The following is a 23,011-nucleotide window of genomic DNA, read 5'->3' as shown; positions in this document are numbered from 1 at the left end:
AAAAGGACATTCCAACCCTGGAACTATGGTTTACCACTACCTTCAGTCCCAGTATTTAGACCTGCGGAAACGTAGCAACATAAAGGGATTGTTAGTATTCAAACACTACTATGGTAGGTGCCCTGGCATAATCAGAGAGGCTATATAGGAGCTCTTATATAATGAGATTGCTGCCATAATTTTTCGCCAAACAACATGGCACCAAAGGGAAAGTGGATTTTGTTACAGGAGGAGTAGATTTATGAAGCAACTTGTCCCATGGACAAGTAGATATTTTAATAAATTCCCCACCCCTGAGGGTGCGCTGTTTTCGCTGGCAGCCAGGTTGGAGAATTCCTTAATGATGTTGAAAAGTTCCTTGGGGTTGATGGCATTGGCTCAATGTGTGCGGCAAGGGATGTCTTCTTTGTTGCCCTCAGCAGGGGGTGATAGAGGTCGAGGGAGGTCTTGAAGGCTACCCCGTCAGGTGTCCTTGCTGGTGCGCCATCTCCTCTCGAACTGTTTGCTGTCTTATTTCACTGTTCTGAGTTCTTCGGTGTCCCAGCTGGTCTTTTGGGGGGGATTTTTTCTGGAGGTTGCTCGATGTGGACAATGATGTCTGCGCAATTGCTGATTTAGGCGTTTAAGTTTTTCACTCCCTGTTCAAGGTTGTCGGCGATAGCAGGGTTGGAGGTAATGAGGGCGTTTGCCTTGCTCGTCTCAGATTTTGCTCCACATGCAGTGAGGGGGCGTTGGTCATCTTGAGGGGGGCTGTGCGGTGGCAGGAGATGCTGAAGTGGACGATGGAGTGATCTGTTCACGTGAGTCTTGTGTCATGACTGTATTTGACGCAGTTGCTGGAGGTGAAAATTGGGTCCAGGGTGTTCTGCAGTGTGTGTAGGTCGTGGACGATCTGGGTCAATCCGAGGCTGCTCATACTGTTGAGGTGGTATGCAGTTTTTGTCATTGGGATTGTCGATCTGGAAATTTAGGTCACTGAGGAGGATGTAATCCTTGGAGGGTGCCTCTGATGGTTGTCATGTTGTCAGTGTGGAGCTTGAAGTTGAGATGTTCCATGGGGTGCTCGTACATTACATGTTCTCTTTGTGGATGATGGCTGTTCCTCCTCCCGCCTTGGTGGTGCAGTCTGATGGCTGTTACTTCTCCCGCCTTGTTGGTGCAGTCCTGGTGAGTGATTTTATATCCGTCTGGGATCCCTGTGGCAATGTCTGGGGTGGATGAGGGGTTGATCCAGGTCTCAGTGAGGAAGACAACGTAGGGTGCGAGGGTGGAAATTAGGTCCCATAATTCAGTGGAATGTTCGCATAGTGAGCATGAGTTGAGGAGGGCGCACTCAAGTTGGTGTTTTTGTTCAGGTGGTGTCTGTGGTGTGTACTGGGTGGGGCTAATCGGTGGGCTGATGTCTGTGCAGTGGCAGTGGGTGTAGGTAAAAGGTTCTACTGTGGAGCGTAGAACGGCACAGTGGCTGTGTTTGTAGCGGCGTCTGGGGCCAAGAGTATAGAGCTTGACGATGGTGTAACTTCGGGGGCCGGAGGGCCAGGGGTCGTGGTGCTGGGCACAGTCCAGGTGCAGGCGGGTGCAAAAGAGCTCACCTTTGGCGTGCCTTCAGCGCGCCAGTGGCTCGCCCAATGCACGCGGTCCCACTGCAGCCTACATTAAGTAGGTCTGGAGTGGGTGAGACTTCTGTTGGAGGGAAGAACAGGGAGTGGGAAAACCCAGGAAGCTGAAGTGTCACTGAATCTGTCTGGAACAAGCAGGAACTGAAGGCAACAGGCAAGTGGCAAGCTAGGTGGTCATGTGCCTATTACTATGCTACATAAAGCAGCAACAGTTTTCAAAAACAAGTGTCAGTCATAGTTTGCACTATCCACTCTATTTAGCCATAGGATGACTTTAAACCATTTCCATTAACGAAAATAAACATCTAGATGAACAGTCCTGAAGCTCATTTTCTTCTTGAACAGTTTCCTTGGACGACCGGAAGTAGGGGCGGACGAGTGATGATGCTGAAGCATCTCGATGTTTTATCTAAACGGATGGAATAGGAAGAGCTTACTGTTTTTTTTTTTTACAGGACAGCTGGGTGCATTCCTTTACTGGATGAACATTATCAGGCTGCAAGAGCAGTTGCAGTTTTTTTTTATATTAACCTGGTTTCACTTTGCTGAAGCCTACAGGTGTCTACGTGCATTCCCAAATGCAGTTTACATTCAGCGGCGTAGCTGGGGGGTGGGGGGGGGGACCGCCCCAGGCGGCACAGTTTTGTGGGCGGTGGCCGCGCGGCACTGGTGGCCCATAGCGGCGGCCTTTATAATTTCTTTGGGGACACTCACTGCCTGACACTTTGTCAGTGAGTGTCCCAAGTCCCCAAATAAATTATTAAGGCCGCTGCAACGGGCCACAGAGCGGCCGTGTTTGAAGTGCAAGCAAGCTCACCAGCTTGCAATTGCAACCTGCAGAGCACGCACCACCACCTAGCATAGAGTGGTGGGCGTGTGGTGCATGCGCGAGTCGCAACCGGGTCACCGAGGTCAGAACATGCATCCTGCGCACTGCCGGCGGCACATGGCCTCTTCTGGCGCCCTGCCCCTCGTGCGCGATAGGAGCGGGGGGCGGTCTGACGCCTCGGTATATGGACAGGAATGAGGTTCTGCTGACAGAGAAAGAGGAGGTGTTGGTTTCTCCTCTACCCCAGTCCTGCAAGTCGTTCAAGTGAATCGGAGACCAACCAACTTTTCTGTCAAGTTCCTCTCCTTCACAAACAAGGTAGGCGAATGGTGAGGGAGTAGTATTCTTGAACCAGGCCTGAGCAAGCCGGCTGCTGGGTGCGGATCTGCAGCATAAGGGAAACTAGTGGGCTCTTCATCCTGGGTGAGAACAGCAGAGAGAGAAGAGGGACAGATGGCAGATCACGCAGTCAAAGCCTTTCCAACCGCGGTGGAAGATTGGCGGGGAGGTGGGAGCTGGGGTGCGCCCCTCCCACTTTTTTCACTCTGCCATTCCCTAGTTCAGATGTGACTAACTCTGTATCTCCGGCCTGCTGTTAGCTGTACTGCCGGTGCCAGCTGCGCCCCTCCACGTGCACAAACCATGAGCTGAACATTGTAGGCATTGTCCTGCAACTGCAGAAAAGTAAACATGGCCACCGGTTGTACAGTGTGGTGTCGGAGAACATTCCATAAAGTATAGAACCCTGCGAATGCTGGTAATTTCTATGTTTTTATTTCTTTGTTTGAAATGTTATACCACACGCAGACGACGTTAAAGTACTCTACAGTGTTTGTTTTTTTTTACACAAAAATGTAAGAAATGATTCCAAATAATAAACATACATATTTACAAAGAAATATTCAGGATGACGTCAGAGCATTTTGCAGTTTGTAGATACATATTTTGAGAAATGCATCCAAGTCATATAAATCCATGTTAGCAAAGACGTGTTGTCTTATAGTGAACGTTAGGTTGTCAGTTTGTTCTTCACGCTACAATATTGGATTTAAAAATGACACTGCATATGTGGTGGTGCAGGTGCTGGAGAGAGCTGCAATTAAATGTCACAAACGTAGGTGTTAAGATGCATGAATATGGAGTTGATAAATAAAAAAAATCCATATTCTGGGTGCTGTTATTGAGATGGAGTAAGGGCCTACTTTGGAGTTTGGCCAATGGAACACTCCGAAACAAATGTATTACAGGTGCATTGTTGCCTATAGCCTTTGTATACAGAGCACAGGATATGTGCCACTGTGTGGCAGAGTATTCCATTCACCAATCTCTAAATAAGGCCATACGATTTTTGTATGTTGAATTTCAGAGCTACAAGCATCAGTGCTTCTTTGTTTCTGGGCTTCTGTTTTCCCCAGTGACATGTAATTGCTGATGCTAGGTAGGCTGGTGAAGGACTTTGAAGGTTATGCACACCGTCCCAAGTATGCAGTGTTTTTCTACTGTGAGCGAGCTCAGACATTCTCTAACTGATGAGCTGTGGTCTGCCCTTTCCATGTTTGCCGTAAGCCTTGATGCGGAGATTAATAATAATGTTGGGGAAGCCAGGCTCGATAGGCCAGTGACTAGGGCAGTTTCACATACCTACCTGGTGACATCTAGAGACTGAACTAAGGTTTGAAGATCTTGTTTTTAACATAAGGCACCACAGCATGCACAAATCTTGCACTGAAACAAGATCTGCTATTCTCGAGTTAAGGCACAAGATGGGGGTTGCCTCAAAGCTGGTAATAGTGTGTGGCGCTCTGCTCGGCGGAGCGGGGGGACACATACCTGCTTGAAGGGGGGAGGCGAGGAGGCCCCCACTGCAGCCGCCACGAGTCATTCTTTCCTGCCCACAGCGCCGCCGCCCCGGGACTAAATTTCCCGGCAGCCTCAGCGGCGGCGCTGCATCGCGACGACACAAGTGCGCCAGGAGGCACCTCAAAGCTGCGCTCTGCTCGGCGGAGCGACACATACCTGCTTGAAGGGGGGAGGCGAGGAGGCCCCCACTGCAGCCGCCACGAGTCATTCTTTCCTGCCCACAGCGCCGCCGCCCCGGGACTACATTTCCCGGCAGCCTCAGCGGCGGCGCTGCATCGCGACGACACAAGTGCGCCAGGAGGCACCTCAAAGCTGCGCTCTGCTCGGCGGAGCGACACATACCTGCTTGAAGGGGGGAGGCGAGGAGGCCCCCACTGCAGCCGCCACCGCCAGGAGTCATTCTTTCCTGCCCACAGCGCCGCCGCCCTGGGACTACATTTCCCGGCAGCCTCAGCGGCGGCGCTGCATCGCGACGCCACAAGTGCGCCAGGAGGCACCTCAAAGCTGCGCTCTGCTCGGCGGAGCGGGGGGGGGGACACATACCTGCTTGAAGGGGGGAGGCGAGGAGGCCCCCACTGCAGCCGCCACCGCCAGGAGTCATTCTTTCCTGCCCACAGCGCCGCCGCCCCGGGACTACATTTCCCGGCAGCCTCAGCGGCGGCGCTGCATCGCGACGACACAAGTGCGCCAGGAGGCACCTCAAAGCTGCGCTCTGCTCCGCGGGACACGAGCGGGACGCCGGGCTAAGCCCAGGCAAAGGGCGGGCCCTCTGTGGCCCTCAGAGGCACGAGGAGGCCGGGACGGGCCACCCCACTTGGCTTCAACGAAGGAGGAGGTACCAAGTTGTTTTATTTATCCTTCTTATTGATCCCACATTGTACTGTTTCTCCGATTTCCTCTCAACATGTCCATTTGGGAGGAGCTGAATGCCTTGTGTGTTACGAACTACGTCCAGGACGTATCTACCCCCCCTATAGTGGGTAGAGATGCTGTTGAGGAAAAAGACAATGACACTGAGAATTCATCTAATGCCGACAAAATATGCACTAGCCCCTCATTATCTCCCTCCAACCCACCTATATTATTGCCGATTGAGGCCGTGAACAGAATACTTGACTCCGTATCACCACTTCAACTGACCTTACTGGCCCAGATCGAGCAACTGTTAATATCTGCTTTATCACCCCTGGTCACAAAAATCAACGATCTGGGAGACAGGTTGACCAGTATTGAAAATACAATACTAAGGAACTATACTTCGATCGAAAAAACTGCTATACCCACTCACCCCATTCTCCCCAGCAACGATGAAAAGCTCAAGCCCACGACAAGTACGAAAGCTCAAACTCTTGAACCCCTTATGCCTATACCTAGTCCAAGAAGTCGGAACATTACTTTTAACTCCGTACCTGCACCCCACAGAGTTCCCAGGACCGCACTTCGGATTAACTTACCTCCAGAAGCCGCCCCTTACGTGGCTGTTCTCTATGGGGTCCCTGTACCTAGTCAGAGCAAATTTGAAACTCACCAAGACCTGTTAAACAAAACCATTTCCTGGCTAAAACAAAACAGACCATTGCCATCTGTTTTAGATGGTGGAATCCTGAGTGTCAGGAGGGTGGGGTGGCTAGGTACGTCGCCCAAACACATCCCGGGCGACCTGATTTTAATTAAATTCAAGAGTATGAACATTGTCCCCTATCTGCGATCTTCCCAGCCCAAAGAGGGAGATGGCCCCATTTGCATCTGGGACTTGTATGATTTCTATCCCGGCCCCCGACCCCATCCGTCCCTAAGGCAAATGCCATTGAACAACAATTCTTGGTGAAAAGGGATTCTATGAACCTTGTACCACTAACCCTCTACTCTTTTTCTATTTTGCACGTACCTTTTCTTTCAGCTGAATTGTCAAATTGATTTTAGTCGGTTTTTAATAGTTGGTTCCTTCTTACCATGTGTATGATATGTTGAGTCATTTATACATGTATGTATTTTTACTTCCTGCTTTTATGGTTTTAAACAAAAGAACCGAATAAAGCTTATTTGATTTGATTTGGTATTAGTGTTTGAGTTAGAGTGACAATTAATATTAGTGTTATAAAGAATTAGGTTAATGTATGTGCATGTAACTTGCATGATCGAGGTAACTATTAGTGGCGTTACTAGGTCTCTCGGTCCTTTTTCCCCCAGCACCCCTCACCCCCCACCCCCCTCGCCAGGGGCGGCAATCCGAGGGATAGCCCCGGGCACCACAAGCTCTAGCTACGCCTCTGTTTACATTGCCATTTCATTTACCGGTAAGGTATGGGATTGTGGCCCACATGCATCAATATCGGCTTTTGCGAGTTCTAAATTGCGAAAAATAACGATTCGCAATTTAGAATTCGCAAAAGCCTATGCATGAATATTTTTGGGGTTTTTTTGCAATTTGGTAAAAATCGCTATTTTTACCGATTTGCAAAAAAAATGTAAATTTTCTAATGCGAATTCACAATTCCCATTCATTCCTATGGGCCAAAATGCCCATAGGATTGAATGGGAATTGCGAATTCACAATGTGCAATTGCAATTCATCAATGCATTTCAAGGGTGGAGAGGGGGGTCAAAATGACCCCCCCCTGCACCCATGAAATGTACTTTTCAGCATAAGTTACATACATGTGTGTCTGTAGCTTAACAGTTTAAAAAATGCATTTTTAAACAATTTCGCAATTTACCACGAAGTTGAACTTCGTGGTAATTTGCACTTCCAATTTTAAAAATCACACATTTTTCTGTAATGATGCATAGCATTTAAGAAATCGCACAATTGCGATTTCTTATATGCTAACGCAATTTTAGAAATCGTAAAAAAGATGCGACTTCTAAAATGGCATGATGCATCCCCACCAGCACTTTTGCATTCGCAAACGGCCGATTTTAAGGAATCGCACCGTTTGCGACTACAAAAATGCTTGATGCATGTGGGCCTATATACCTAGAATTTGGTAATATTTTCCGGAAAAAGTGGTGAGTCCGCATACCATATGGTGGGATACACCTTTAACGCAATTACTACGACGAGGACGAAGCAGTAATGCAAAATTGCCCCCGTAATCCTCAGATATGACTGAAAAGACTGAAGGATAGGGTCGCGAATCTAGCCCTCCCTGATAACCGAGGAACCTGTTCTCATTAACACTAAACGCCACCCCCCCCTATCACACTTCAAGCTCGGCACCCTCACCAGCAGCACTGCCTCCTTCAGCGCAGGTAATTTGTCGAAAGGCCGCAAAGTCGACATATCTCTAACTCGCTCCCGCTGAATTTTCGAACTTCTCCACACGTCTCTACGCTCTTCTCTATTTTAATAGCGGTGCGCGCTTACGTTAGCTCTATTCGGCATCCATACCTGCTCCAGGCACTTGTGTGACAATTGTGAAAGTTAAGTACCTCGTCCCTTCACGGACATTTACAAACCAGCTGTGGCAACAACGCCCAATCTATATCCGTGTTTGCTTGTGCCAAAACAAGACTGCTGTCCTCTTTAAAGAACATTGTGAAGCCTGGGAGGGTGATGGGGCCTGACTATAAAATGGCCGATTTTCAGCGAAACAGACAGAGGACTTGAAACAACGGAAATGCAGGCATAGCTGAAGGCTTTGAAGCGTCGTAGTTCTAACAGTACAAGTCTTCCTGAACACCACCCAGTCTCCTCGGACCAGTCTTTACAGTATATCCTGTTGGTTGGTTAGACAGACAGTTGACCTGGGTCTCATCCAAGTTGTAGGGTAAATGTAAAAAAAGAACCTGAAACCGCAGCTTAGAAAACATATTTTAGGCACAATGAGAGTAAATTATCGGATGCACATTATTTTTAAGGACATATGTCTACTAAAATAACGACATGCAATTGACTAAAGCGCAAAGACTGACTAAATGTGTCAAACATACTATTGGGCCATTTGGCACCGCAGTATTTTCAAGTGAATTAAACCAATTGGTGCTAAAGTGTACACAGACCACAATTTACAGAATGGGCAGATATGTGAAAAGAAAATTCTAGATTGGTGCAAGGGCTGCAAGGAGTTACTAATGCATACATGTCAATGGCAGGCGTCTTTGTTTTGTAAAACGTGCGCGCTAGCCTTTGGAAGGAAGTCATGTGGTTGACATCTGCAGTCTAATTGTCGCAGAAAGATACATTCTTTCTAAAACGCTGCTGGGAGGCGGGGGAGGGGGAGAGGGGGAGAGAGGGAATAGAGACTGCGCAGCCTGCTGCTGCGGTAGTTGCCCTAGCAACTGAAGATGTGGGATTCAGTGTCCTGAATGTAGAAAGGATAGAGACGGGGATACAGATTCCAGTGTGACACAGCCAGAAGAAGAGAGATGTGGGACCACAGAGAGATAGCACATACCGAGGAAAGACCCCGCTGGATGAGAGAGCTTCCATCTCGCACGGCTTAGCACCTACCAAGTATCCACCACTGCATTTGGAAGTCCCGTAGCCTGGAATTGGTATTATGTATCGGTGCTTGAATACGTATGGGGTTTGATGTCTTATAAATGCCTTTCATTTGACTTGACCTGGGACACAGAAGAAGAGGCTCTGCGCCCCAGACTATGACATTGGCTGGTCATTGATTGCCACCCTTTGAGGTCACCATCCTGCTCGAGCATCCTGAAGAAAGGACAACTGAAGGTGATGGCGCAGCGTCACGCTCAGGTGAGGAGGTGGACGGAAACATATTGAAGATTTAGCAATAGCTTGTCCATCACTTATTGGAAAGAGCGTCTCCACTGCGCCTGTTCACCATCTAATTGTCATTGGAAAGAGCGAATCCATTACTTCTGCCGACAGCGCAGTCATCATCAGAGAGAAGGTATCAGTCGCTTCTGCAAGTGGCCCAGTCTTCATCAGAAGGTGCTTATCCATCAGACAAGGATCTTTGTAAAGAGATTATACGTAGCCTGTGGAAAAGTCACCATTGGACGGAGCCTGCATATCACTTCAGTCGGCTTTGCAAAAATCAATGAAAGAGCGAACAAATGGTCCTGTTGGGCGATCCATTCATTATTCATTGTAGCTGCCAATGCACCTCTGGGAATCAGAACGTCCTATCAATCGCTCCTGCTAAGTCCTATGTTCTTCGCTTTGCTACTGCGGGCTAGGCACAGGGTTGTACCCCCAGCTGAGGCGGTAAGACAGGTTGAGAACATCTTATCATGAGCATATTTCTACCTATAACCATTCGTGTCCCAGAACTGCCAGAGCAGGATGTGATGTGTGCACTGGCAGACTTGTCTTTTAGACCCAGTGCTGTTGTAGCATGGAGTGTTTTAGGTCCATGTAGAGGGGAACTGGTAGAACAAGAACAAGGAGTGTTGCGGGGAAGGTTTGAGGTGCATCATCAGAGTTTTCTGTGGGTTTCAGTATTCAAATAGTTGGGGAGTTGCAGGGCAGGACTGAGGTGCACTGGGGCAGGCGTGTGTGAGCTTCGGTACTGGAAAAGCAGAGGCTGCTGTAGATGATGGACTTGAATTGTCTGAGCTGTTTGTGACTCACACTATCAGAGTAAAGAATGTGGTGCAGAGCATGCTTGAGGTCTCTTCGGACAGCTGTTTGTGGGTCCAACCACTCGAATGCCAGCGAGTTCTGAGAGTTCGGAATACCGTGCACTGACAGAGCCTTGTGTGGGTGTCAGTACTGGTACAGTAGGGGGGCATGTTAATTTCCCGGTGCTTTGTTACATCTTGGTGTGTGGGTTTTAGGATGACACAGCTGGAATGCTTTAAGTTAGAAATGAGGTGCATTGACAGATCTGCACGTGGGTTCCAATAGTGAAAGAGCAGAAGTTCTTCACATCAAAACTGAGGTACATCGGCAGAGCTGTGTGCAGATGCGAGTACTGACAAATCAGGGGGTGCTGCAAGTCAGGCCTGGTGTCTTCCACGTCAGGGTTGAGGTGCAGTGACAGAGCTGTTTGTGTGTTTCAGTACTGCACAAGCAGGGTGTGCTGCAGGTCAGTTTTGGGGCGTATTCATAGAGTTGTGCCAGGGGCTAGAGCAACAGAGTGTCCATCTGTCAGAAGTGAGGTGCTTTGGATATGCTGTGAATGGAAAACAGTGTTGGAATAGCAAACGATAATGCATCTCCAGATTGAGGTGCATATGCAGAGCTGTGTGTCAGTTTCACTGCTGAAGAGTCAGCGGCGCTGCAGACAAGATGGAGGTTTTTTTAGCAGTCCTGCACCTGAGTCCTAGGCTTGAACACAAGTGAGTGCCGTTGGTGAAAACTGAGGTGCATGGCACAGCTGCGTGTGGGTCTGAATGCTGGGATTTTGGCCAGGTGTGAAGGTCTGAGGTGCATTACTACACCTGCGCGAATATCTCAGCACTTGAACAGCAGGGTATGCTGCAAGCCTTGTTTTCGATGCATTTGCAGAGCACTCTGTGGTTTCTGGTACTTGAATAGCAGGAGGTGATGCAGGTTAAGACTGAGGTTCACAGACAGAACTGTCATTGACTTAAATAGTATGTGGTTGCCGCAGGTTAGGTCTGAGGTGTACATTTGAGAAAGCTGTATTGCAGTGAAATACTGACTCAATTGAGATTAGAGTGAGGATGAGTGTTACAAGAACATTTGTAAATTAAATGGCATAATAGTGGAGTTCAAGGATCACAGCTTAGAGTGACGAACTGGCCAAGTCGCATGGGTGAGGCACAAAAACTTTTAGAGTAAACTGCAGTAGCAGTGAAGACAGAGTGAGGCAGAAGAGCTACCAATTTGAAGGAAACGTGGAGGGGGCCCATGAATGGGGTGAGGTGCTGTGGAGTGACCTTATGCTCAGTAAATTGTAATGAGGTATACACTGACCCCCTTGGCTTATCGAGTGGAGTGAAATGAGTCAATGGCATGTCGTTTGCAGTGAGCTAGAGTGATCCCATGGGCAGTGCTTAATTTTAGCCAGTGGTTTCTGGTGCTCGACACCAGGACTTAATTGTCAACACTGGCTCTTATGGCAGTCTGCCACATGGTGGCACTGTTTGTCTTGTTTTTCTTTTTTAGGAGCACAATAGCTGGTGTTTAATAATTAAACATACATAAAAATTACTTATACCTGCCAGTTGAGCGATATGTATTAGTCATTTTAATGTATATTTAAAGTCTGAATTTTCACACTTTATATGAGTGTGATGGTTAATAGTGATAGTGCTGTCATCGGTAGCGCTAGTGGGAGCAGTAGGTGGTGCAAGCTGCAGTGGCCTCCTGACAAGGGCCCTGGCACTTATTTTTTTTTTACAAATTAAGTACTGTCCATGGGTATGGGGCAGTGTGCAGTTATGGGTATGGGGAAGGTGGAGTTACTCCAGGACTTTTAGAATGGGTTAACGTACAGTAACTCTCTAGCTTGGTGTAGGCAGTGAAGCTGAGTGACCCCTCCCTCACCGCAGGTTGGAGTGAGTTTCCCTAACCCTTTGGCTCATAGGCTAGATTGAGGTTGAATCACACATCCCTCCTCTGTTGTAGTGATATCGTTGGACCACCGCGGCTCTTAAGTCTGAGGAATCAATTGGCTGTATGCGGGGTAAATTCCCAAATCTGGCTCATAAACTTCATTGAGGTACAGTCGTACTATGGCTCAAAGAGTTAGAGTGAAGCCGGGGGAATTTAATGCTGATATATATGTTTCAGTGAGGCACAGTAACGGCGTGGCTCACAGAGCAGAATGAGATAGAGCAACTCATCAGGATTAGAGCAAGGTAGGGTAACCCTATGGATATTGATAATAATGAGGTAGATTCACCCCATGGTTCATAATCCAGACTGATGTAGACTGGCACCATTTCTTGTAGATGGGAGTGCAGTAGCAGGATATCCTTGGATTACCTTGATTAACCCTATGACTTGTACACTGGCATGAGGTAGTCATCCAATGGGATGGTTTAAATCAATTGACCCCTTGGTTTAAACACTGGGTTGAGACAGACTTACCCAGTGTCTTCTGGAGAGGACTGAGCTGTAGGTTGTACATTAGCATGATGTATAGCGACCAATCATAAACTGTAGTGATGAGAGACTCCTTGAATTATAGATTGTCAGGAGGTAGAGTCACCTCATGGCTCATAGACCAAGTGAGGTTCAGTGACCTCTTGGCATGTAGATACGAGTGAGGACCGAAGACCCCATGTCTCGTAGACTGGAGTGAAATAGAGTGATCAAAAGGAAGGGATATAAGCACCTGGCTTATAGATTGAGGTAGGGTCACCCCACGAGATGGTGTAAATTAAGTTACTTGTTGGTCGGTGGACTGGTTTGAAGTAGAGTGACCTCATGGATTACTGAGTGTCACGTGGAAGAGTCATCCTTGACTCATAGATGGGAAAGTGGTAAAGTAGTCCATTGTCTTGCAGAGAGAAGTGAAACGTGTATTCTGCCATGGGTTGTAGACTGGATTCAGGTAGAAGGAACTATTGGTCGAAGAGTGATTTGATCTATAGTAGTTACCCCCCTGGCTCGTAGGCTTGATTGAGGTAGAATGGCCCTTCGGATTGCAAATTGGTGTGAAGACGAGTGACACCATGGCGTGTAGATTGGGGACAGGTAAAGGGACCTTATGACATATAGACTGACCTCATGAATTGCAGATTATTATTATTATTTTCCAACAAGCTTTATTGGGTTTTACAAAGCTCTGCCTATGGCGGAGATACAACATGACACAGGAAAGTATTCAGGTTGCCCCTTAGTTTAGTTTAAAAAAGTTTGTTTTTATTGTGGATGAATTCCCAATTAGTGAAAGGTAGATACACCCCGAAGCTCACAGACTGTGGGTAGTTAGGGTTAACCAGTGGAACATAGTCTGGTTAAACCTAGTGTGGCCAACTTGGTTGAAGAATAGAGTGAGGCAGAGCACCTTCTTAAGTTAATTACTAAACTGAGGTATATTAGCTATAGAGGGTTGTAGTGAAGTCGAACGATGCCCTGTGTCACAGACTGGATAGAGGTAGACTTACCTTATGACTCTCCAATTCTTTTCATGGCCCTAACCCTGCCTGTCTTCTCCCTGCAGCCATGCCTCACTTCTTGGACTGGTTTGTGCCGCTCTACCTCATTTTCTCCATTCTTATCCTGATGGGCTTCGGTGCTTGCATCTACTACTTTGAGCCCGGCCTTCAGGAAGCCCACAAGTGGCGCAACCAGCGGCCCATCGTGAGGCGAGATCTCCGCAAGACTATGATGGTGCGGGACAACTTGGCCTTTAGGGTGCCCGATGCCTGAGGAGGACATGGGCACTCTCATCTAAGTAGTACAGAGGTTCATGTTCATGGACGGTGGCACAGAGACTTCTTTGGTGGTAGCAGAAGATCCTGGTCGCCCTCGGTGCCTTGGTGACCTCGCCCAACTATTTTGTACCAATAGTTTGCCCAACTTTTGTCATCTTTAGCAATGTCCACATTTTCTGGTCATTAATCGGTGTCTTGTTTTATCATCCATTTCTACATCTGATCCTCAAGCATCTCTAATAGATCTTCTTGTGACTTCTCTTGTTTCATTCTTCTGGTTGATTCTCCTCTTGTTGAACTCTCTCTCTCTTTACGTGTCTCATCCTAGTGATCATTTTCAGCCATGTGACCTCTTTCAGTCTTGTTCAACCATGTCTTTTATTTATGGTCATTCTACAGTTCAAGCCCTTCCAGTCATCTCCAGCCATTCCTCGCCTTTATGGTTGTCTTCTGCTGTGATCAAACCTATTAGCCATCTTCAGCCATTTTTTGTTCTGGCTTAGTGATGGCATTATCTGTCTCACCAGCAAAGAAAATCATAAATAAAAAAACACATACATACACAAAGAGGCTTTAGGTCAACCCTCTTCATCCGGTTTCTTTTGCCCACCACAGCATCTAGCATGGGGCAACCGACTTTAGCCATTGTCTCTTTTGCACCATGGGTAGCAGAATTGTGCTGATCTGATGCGGACACTCGACTAAAAAAAGTGAATTTTTTGGGCTTGTGGCTCAATACTTTACCCAGTTAATGCCCTTTTCTTTCCACTCTTTATCCTTTTTTTATTAGTCATCCTTGTATTTTAAACTATTTGTCTGGGGTACAGTACCATAGCAATACTAATCATACTTTCCTTTGGTGTACATTAAAGCTAAAAAGGATTTCTATACCTGTTCTAAGTACCCCTAAAATTATGTATGATGACCAATTTATTTAACATTTTTCATTTGTATTGCAAGCATATAGCTACCAGATTTAGGCACGTACACATATTTTTTATGTCATCATTCTATTTTTATGGCGTGTACTTGCATTAAAACATAAAACAAAAATGAACCATGGCTCCAGCTTGCCACGATCAGAACTATTGGCTTTGTGGAAGGTTGATTATACACCTGTTTATTAATGTTTATTATTCTTCAGTCCTAACCCCCTCAGTCCTCTCTAAACATGCTGATTATCCCAGCCCAAACCAATCACTCACCTTCAGTTATGCCATGTCATTTTGGGAGTCTTCACCTGTGTCTCGTGCTTCAAGCTATTCTCCGTTCTGGTTGCTATACAGTCGCGTCCAGCCATATCTCTTCCGAAACGTCCAACGATTCCTATCACTTGTTGTGATGGCAGGACTTTGTGGCTCTCTTCCACCATATCCCACCCTTCCAGTTATCTATTGTTATGCATTGTCCTTTTGGTTTTTTTCAACTTTGACTCATCCTAAATGTCATCATCCATCCTATTGACCCTTCCCATCGTCTCCAAGCCCTGACATGGCCACATGGCTCTCTTCCACATTATCCAACCCTGCCAATCAGCATTGTCTATGTCTGCCTCTTACCATCATATTCTACTACTCATTTACGTATGTAGTGTTGTACAGCACCACACACACATCATCCTCTCAGAGGTGAAGGAGAATTCACCTGGCACAACAGACATGTCCCAATATCGTGATTTCAAGTCTGCATTTGGAAAGAGCATGTGCTCTAGAACTTGATCAGCCCTGCCTGATTTACTGTTAAAACTGGTCAATTGTAACAGGAAAATCGTATGGTCAACAAGTTTAGAACAGAACTGTTTAACAAACTGTAACAATGTGGTAAACGGTTGACGAGAGAGAGACATGGAATTTAGTGAGCAGGCCAGGGTTTTGGTAGATGACAATGGCACCTGGTCTTCTGACAAGGCAGCTGTGTATCATGATGAGATGGTCTTGGTGTGATTGCACGCAGGGAAGATGGTTCACACAGCATGATGGTATGCTGCTTAGTTAAAGGTCAATTTGAAGAGGTGGGTCCCTTGCAGAACTTGAAGAAGTCACTTCACCACATCCAATCCATCTTGTCGTGTTCTGCCATGTATCATACATCAGGTGATATTCGGCCATGTTTTGACCTTCTGTTTCTCTTCCAGCATGTCCACACCTTCCAGACATTTTCAGCCATGTCTCGTGATCATTATGTGTCATGTCCAACTCTTTAAGTCATCTTCAGAGAAGTATTGCTCTTGTGGTCATTTTGCTTCATGCTCAGCCTTTGCAATCTACTTCAGCCAAGGATTGTATTTTCGGTCATTGTCATTCTGGTCCAATCCTTCACATCATCTCCAGCCATATCCCATTCATGATGTCATCCTGCACCATTTCCGCCTTATCCGCTCTACTGCAGCAGAGTCTTGCATTTATGATTGTCAGTCTTGTGCAACCCTCCTGGTCATTTTCAGATATGCCTTGTCTTTTAGGTCATCTTTCACCAAACCTATCTCTCATATTTTCATTTTTTCCAAGCATTATTGTTTTCAGAAGTATATGTACGTTATTGTCATCTCCAGCCAAGGAAAGAATTGTAATAATCTACCTCCATATCTTGTTCTTTTAACCATCTATAGAATGAGTTCCAGCCTATCAGGATAACATTTATAGTTTCTTTAGCATGCATATCATTCTCCCCATAGCTGACTGTTCCATCGTTGTCTTCTTTTTGTCACCTCCAGTCTTGTCTGTAGGTTCTGGTCATTGTCTGATGAGCTGATGTTATGCTGAACCCTTAGTGCCCTCTTTGCTCCATTCAACACTTGTAGACATCTCATGTCATGTCTTCCATCATCATATAAAACACTCTTAACCATCAGTCCATGTTCTGCTTGGATGATTTGGTCTAGCCAACTGCCCATCTTTTCATCATACTTTTGCCTACAATTTCTGATGTTGGAGTGTATTGATCAATGAGTGGCATTGCAAGTAGTCTTTATTATACCTCCAATTCAGAGACTGATTGGGTCGATGGTTAGGGAGAAGAGTCTGTTTCATATCAGGTTGACCTTAGACAGGCCTCACGGTCTGCTGACAGAGCCAGTCACATGCTGGTCTAACTTCCAACAGGTGAGTGGATCTACCTGAGGCCTAAAGGCTCTCATAATCACCAGTTTGACCTCTGTATCCATAGGAATGTCCCAACCATTGATAGCAATAACATTCAGTGATGTCTGATGGTGTTGTGGGTGCCATCTGAGGCTTTCATTTAGAACCACAGTCAAGTGTGCAACAATAAACCTCAAATTATTGGATATATCACGTGGGGTCAGTAAGATCCATAGATGGGCGTCCTCAGACCTCCAAAAGAGCTTTTAGTACTGTGCCCGCTTGCAGTAAATGAGCCTGAGAATTGATGGTACACTGGTAATCAGGTCGTATAGTTGTGTCAGGACCATGTGAATATGAATATATAGGATATATGGCAGAATTTCATAAATCTTTATAGTAACGACCTTCAAAATGAAAAATCCTTTAGTCCCACTTTGTTGTGAAGGCACCCTGCCATGACCTGCATCTCATCCTGGATAGTTTACTTTTCTAACTCCAGCCTTCGCAATGAGGTCACGGGAGACAAGGGAAGGTGACTGTAAATCATTCAATCATATACATGTTTTGTCAACGTGAAAATTGTCTATTGGATTGGTTGCCTGCGGTCCACAAATTGCATAATTTGGTATTTCTACGACATGAATGTAGCTGAGGAGGAAAGGAATGCAATGCATATTAATAAGGGTAGGTAGGGAATATATAACCAGAGGGGGCAATTCAAGACCATTAAAAGAAATATCAAGGAAGGGATGGGGAGGCCTCCTTTTGCAAAGACAGTGTCTGGAAGCACACATCAGGATCCCCATTGATGTTCTATGAGATATTGCATGCACCTTTGTGCCTCAAGTCTGGCTATGTCTTAGCTCCTTGTGTTATGACCAACTGAATTTGTTCATTTTGGCAGCCAGTGCCAAATGTTTCAAGAGCATAAGTGCAGGAGTCCAAAATTATAAAGAGACGCCAGCTGATGGCATTACTGAAAGGCGGTGTTTCCGAATCTCAAGGTAGTCCTGCAGGTAGGCTGATAAGGTCACACTTATCTGGCTTTGTTCGGACCACTGTCCACGTATCATCCGTGTAACTTCACAACTCACGTCTAGTGAAGCATTTCCAATGCTTGAACCCTTTTCAGTGGACTATGAATTCAACAGGACACAAATCATCTCCAGTCCAATGAAATCAACAGTGCTACATTTAGTCATACACAATTTGAAAATATGTAAACACACAGAACATGTCTCACACAAAAGAACTACAATCATCAAGAGTACTAAAGCACTTTCCCATAGCCTGAAAAATAAATAAATAATTAAAAGCAGTAGTCCCAGGGTGCCCTTCTGAGACAAAAACCCTTGGCCTAGGTGAGTCGTCATCTACAAAGCTCTATTTTTGTATACATCGTGCCCTGGGGACTCGAAAAAAAGCATATTTTTTTAATCCCTGTAATTTGTACTAGCCCGGTACTCAGCTCTGCATCACCAAGGTTTAAGGTTAAAGCTCCATTACTGTTGTAATTAAATTGGTTAAAGCTCCATTACTGTTGTAATTAAAATAATTTACAGTGAACTGTGCTCTTCAATGGCTTTGAAGGCAAAGGGAATTAATTTTTCTAAGGCTCTACTCTGCTTTCAGTCGTTAATAACTTTGTTTTTATCACAGCACAAAATGCCCCAGTTTGCTTTTTCTGGGTGCTAAAAAGTAACTTGATTTTCTTCTTGCCAAGTTTAGAGCTCAGAATGTTGGTATTTGAAAGGTGTGTAAACCTGAGTTGGCATTATTTTCGATGCCTACCTCCCCTCTGTGCACAAGTGGCATTATCGTCAAGGTGACGGACATGAGTGTTTCTACGTTCATGTTTAAAAACTATCACTCACACTACAGTGATATAATCTGATGTACTGAGGTGAAACTCTTCCACATGTTAAAGAAATGTAGTTGTTTACATTTTGAAGACATTTCATCATATTTTGACATGATATTTGTTGCATTATTTGCGTGCCAAATATTTTCAGTGCTCAGATCGTGCATGGGCTCTTGGAGCCCAGAAAGACCCATGGCTCTGCCCAGGCTCGGTACCCCTGTTAAATTCTGGGCCGCCCACTTTTAAACCTAAGACCATGCACAAGCAGCTCAGAGGCTATGTTTCAGGGACAAAGGCTGGCCGCAGGCCTTGCCCAGCCCACAGACCCTGCTGCGCACAGCCAAAAGCCATACACTGCCATCTTGGTGGCACATGGTTATTGCAGCGCTTAGCTGCAGCCGGTGCTGTCTTAACAGCATTATAGCCTCCTGGGCAAAGCAGAGTACTGGGCCCTGCCTACACAACCACTTACAGGAATACAAATGTTTAATGGAAAATTAGTGTTAAATTCTGATCTGCATGTGGCCCCTAGGCTCGTGGCGGCCCCGGGCAAATGCCCAGTGAGCCCATGCGTTAAGACGGCACTGGCTGCAGCCACCCAGTGCAGTCAGAACGCTGCAGCCACCCAGTGCAGTCAGAACCACTACGCAGGGCTAAAGGCGAAGCACAGACGTTCAGTGGCATAGGGACCTTTGCCCAGAGCCGGCTGCACACAGATGAAAGCCACACTCAGCATCTTCGGCCGCACTGGGACTGTAGCAGAATCTGGCTGCAAGCTGACTTTGTAAATAACAGGGACCCCCTGATATTGGATCACATTCCTGGGTCAGGGTAAGACAATTTGTGACAAGTAACAGGCCCAGGCAAAATAAGAAAGGCGGCAATATGAATAAAGAAAGAAAACAAATATACACTTTAAATGGCACAATTATTCAATTTAATTAATTTTATAAAAATGAGATAAAATAATTTCTAGTACATTTTCTTTAAAAAAAGGGGATTAAAAGTTCTCTATACACAAAATCAAGACTAATTGGTCAACAGTATATAAAATATCCAAGTTAATATAGAGAAAAGACGGATTCCTTCAAATTGCAAATTGCAAGCTAACTTGTGCCACATTGAGCAATGCACCAAGAGAGAACAGGATAATAAATATACCTTTTATAAAATACATCAAATTTACTTTTGGAAAAAGAATTTGAACATGCATCTTGAACACAATCCACTTTGGCCAAAAACAACAGGTAAGGGAGACTTAATTACTGCTGCTTTTGTTAAAGTATGAGTTTATATCGTTGTACATTTCAGAGGGACAAACAGGCTACAGTGACTTCCAAACAGCTTTTAAAAGCAATATTAGGTTTTAGTGCTTAGCTAAACAATAAGAGGCAACTTTTATGAGCCTGGGAAAATTACTAAGGTAGGTATACCACCTTTGTAAAATCAAACGTATTTTTGCAACATCTAATCACGTTAATTGCTCAGTGATGTTTTGGTTAATTAGGTTAACTAATGTGGACATCCTTGGCTGAAAATGAAAAACAATTATGGACAAAGCCAATAGGTTTGACACTTGTCTTTGAAAGCTGGTATAAGCAGTAAAAATTCCTGATGGAGTGCAAAACAAAAAAGGACCGCTTTGTGTGTAAAATGCATGCATAGATAAACAAATGTGAGATGCCAGCGTACTTTTCAGAGGATAAATGGTCCCCCTGTGCATTCCAATTAAGGCGGAAGAACACTCCCAAACAGCCAATAGAAAGAAGATGAGACTGTGGTCTGAAGCAAGATGTGATCCACAAGCCAATTACTAAAGGTTCTTGAGACCAAGAAGCAAGTGGCCGAATGGCGATGAACCAAAGCCCCTTACAGTATTTGTAGAATATAATATGTTGGCCATGAATGGCACATCAGACCTAACAAACATGCAACATATCAGAACTACTCTGTGAAATAGCCATTAGTGTTGGTAGCAATTGTGGATCCTAATTAAGTATTCACGAAGGCATGTCTTTTGATTTGCTGTGATGTTGCACACCAAAGATATATCACTTGTCAAGCGCAAACCATAATTTAATCAATAAAAGACGAGCATTAAAATCTTTTGTCTATTTTTGTGCTTTTTAATGGTGTACCTAATATTTGTTATTGCATTAGTGTTGTCAATGACAGCTATATCTATCGCTTTGGCATGTTCCTTTCATTTGCCTTGCATTTTTGCATTACATTTTCTGTAATTCTCCTTCATTTTGTTTCCTAAATAAAAATCTGTCTCCTTTTAATAATACATTTTCTTTGAATGGTAGGTACGTTACTTCTGAATAACCTTTATATTAATAGTGGGCGTACGTATGTTTATTCTAATCACCAGGCTTTTTCTTTCATAAAGGTTTCGCACTCTTGGAGTTTTGTGGACTTCCCATGACATCTCCTTTTGTTTTTTTAACTCAACAGATAAACCCACCGCATTCTTTAATGCATCAAATTACTTAAGTAGGATGCACACATAACTGTAATTGTCTGCTGTCAGAGTAAATTTGTAAGGTGAGTATTTAACCTTTAGAGGACCAAAAGAATGTTAACCTTTTTTTTAACTTCGGGTCATACAGAGAAGCCTGTTTTATGCTGCTTGTCTCCTAGCTAGAAACAACTGGAAGGGTCACAATTTCCTAACGATCTTGGCAAAGCCAATAGCCTTGATTGTTGTATGGTGTGAGGATTATGCATTCATACGCCAAACAAATGTCACACCTACTGAACTAAAACGGATGCAAAAGTAAGTGAGAAATTGATGAAACAGTAGTAAAAAGGTGGCTTTCTTTTCTGTAGCATCCATATTTCAAACATTTTTGTTAGAGCTCACTCCCCAGTGCTCCTGGACTGCTCGCCAACTCATTTCAAGTACAAAATCATCCATAATGCGTTCCAGTACAGGTGGACAAACACATCCAAAAAGCCAAAAGAAAAAGGGTGATACTAAAATACTCCTGTGGTCTGACCCAAAATGTGCTTGACAAATGATTCAAGCAAATGGATGAAGGTTCCAGAGAAAAATTATTCAATCTCTGAAGGAGGCTGTTCAAAAGCACTTTAAAGCAAGTATAGAAAATAACATGTTTGACATAATGGCGCAAGCAGCAGAGATCAGAGCCACAAATACCAGTGTGTCTTTCCAGTGTCCTGTACTCTGGCTTAAAGCTCTAGACAAGATTTCCAATGGGTTCAAATACTGGCCTAATCCTGGATGAACTTTTATGGGAAGCCAGGAGTAGCTGCATCAGTTCCTGGCTTGCCTTTTAGAAGCCCTGGCACATCTCTAGCTACCCCTGGTCTCTAAGATCACGAAAACAGCAGCAATCCCAGACGGTTAACAGCTGTGAAAACCCTATGTCTTTTCTTTTCTGTAGTGTCCATGTCTTTCCCTTCCCCTCGATCATCAAATAAGTGGGCACTTAAGGTCAGAGTGATCAAACTTGGGATAGCATGAGCTGTAAAAGTGTGCAAGATGCCCGTCTATACACACAGAGCCAGCAATAGCTTTTGTGGTAATACCTTCAGTCAGCACAGTTTACATTGGCAAAGCATTGGTAACTTGTAAACTGCAATCTATTGTACTTTAAACAGTTCTGCACGAAAAAAAGATAGGGTGTCATTATATGCTCACCTCATATTGTGTGAAGGATCGATTCGCTAAGGCATCCTTGAGTATGAATAGTAGTATTCCTGCAGTACTACTTCCTACACCTACTCTTCAATGCATTTGTGATCCGGCCATGTCCTGCTAAACTCCCTACTAGTAAATGTGTGAAAAGAGCACAGTCCTTTCTATATGGCTAATTGCATATTACTATTCTCTGAGTATTGCTATTTTAGATGCTTTGGGCAGACCCTCCAGGATTTCGCGATTTCGCAGCTTGCCGCGAAATCGGCACTTTTGTAAAAATGCAGCGATTTTTACAAAAGTGCCAGCGAAATCGGCACTTTTGTAAAAATGCCCCAATTTTTACAAAAGTGCCTGTGAAATCAACAACTCCCCATTAAACTCTTCTTCCCTCAATCAGGTCACCTGCTGAAGGCATCTAGCATTACTGGGAGGAGGGGTTGTAAACTAACCACAAAACCTTGTGAATATACACACGTGTACGTGCTGCAACTGGCGAGCTTTAATCTGTTAACGTAATGTGAAGTCCTGAAATTAACAGATCCACACTCTTGTGCAGTCTAAACCTTCGGGTGCCGATTTGCAGATTTCTTTCTCCCACAGCTTCTTTACAAGCTATGAACCCAGTCCCAATCTGGCCCCAGTGTGGCTAGTAACTTTAGTAAGGACCATAAAACAGGTAGCTTTCCTTTCACAATACAGGTTAGCCCAGACGTATGCACTTAATAACAACTTTTGAAGCAGTGCCTTTATTTCTTATTATTTAAGGTAAATGTATAGAAGCGCAAAGTTGAAGGAACACAATAAACTCGGATCTCAAAAAGGAAC

General features: G+C 45.0%; 2 protein-coding genes across 3 annotated transcripts in view; one reads left to right on the top strand and one right to left on the bottom strand.

Moving 5' to 3' along the window:
* The window catches only part of CENPM (centromere protein M), a 63,220-nt gene extending 55,528 nt beyond the window's left edge, over window positions 1-7,692 (bottom strand). The window contains exon 1 of one of the 2 annotated variants that reach the window (XM_078659190.1): window positions 7,535-7,692. In XM_078659190.1, coding sequence (XP_078515316.1) covers window positions 7,535-7,591 — 57 coding nt within the window. In that variant the 5' untranslated portion in view covers window positions 7,592-7,692. The remainder of the gene's footprint in view (window positions 1-7,534) is intronic. The other variant, XM_078659191.1, reaches the window with a different exon arrangement.
* A 987-nt stretch (window positions 7,693-8,679) lies between these two features.
* On the top strand, window positions 8,680-20,609 carry SMIM45 (small integral membrane protein 45). The gene is made up of 2 exons (XM_078640559.1): window positions 8,680-9,487; window positions 13,362-20,609. The coding sequence occupies exon 2, from the start codon at window positions 13,364-13,366 to the stop codon at window positions 13,568-13,570; it is 207 nt and encodes a 68-aa protein (XP_078496685.1). The 5' UTR covers window positions 8,680-9,487; window positions 13,362-13,363; the 3' UTR covers window positions 13,571-20,609.
* The last annotated feature ends 2,402 nt before the right edge of the window (window positions 20,610-23,011 follow it).

This window comes from Lissotriton helveticus, chromosome 1_1, assembly GCF_964261635.1.
Source record: "Lissotriton helveticus chromosome 1_1, aLisHel1.1, whole genome shotgun sequence".
Lineage (NCBI taxonomy): Eukaryota > Metazoa > Chordata > Amphibia > Caudata > Salamandridae > Lissotriton > Lissotriton helveticus.
This window is presented reverse-complemented; position numbering and strand designations above follow the sequence as displayed.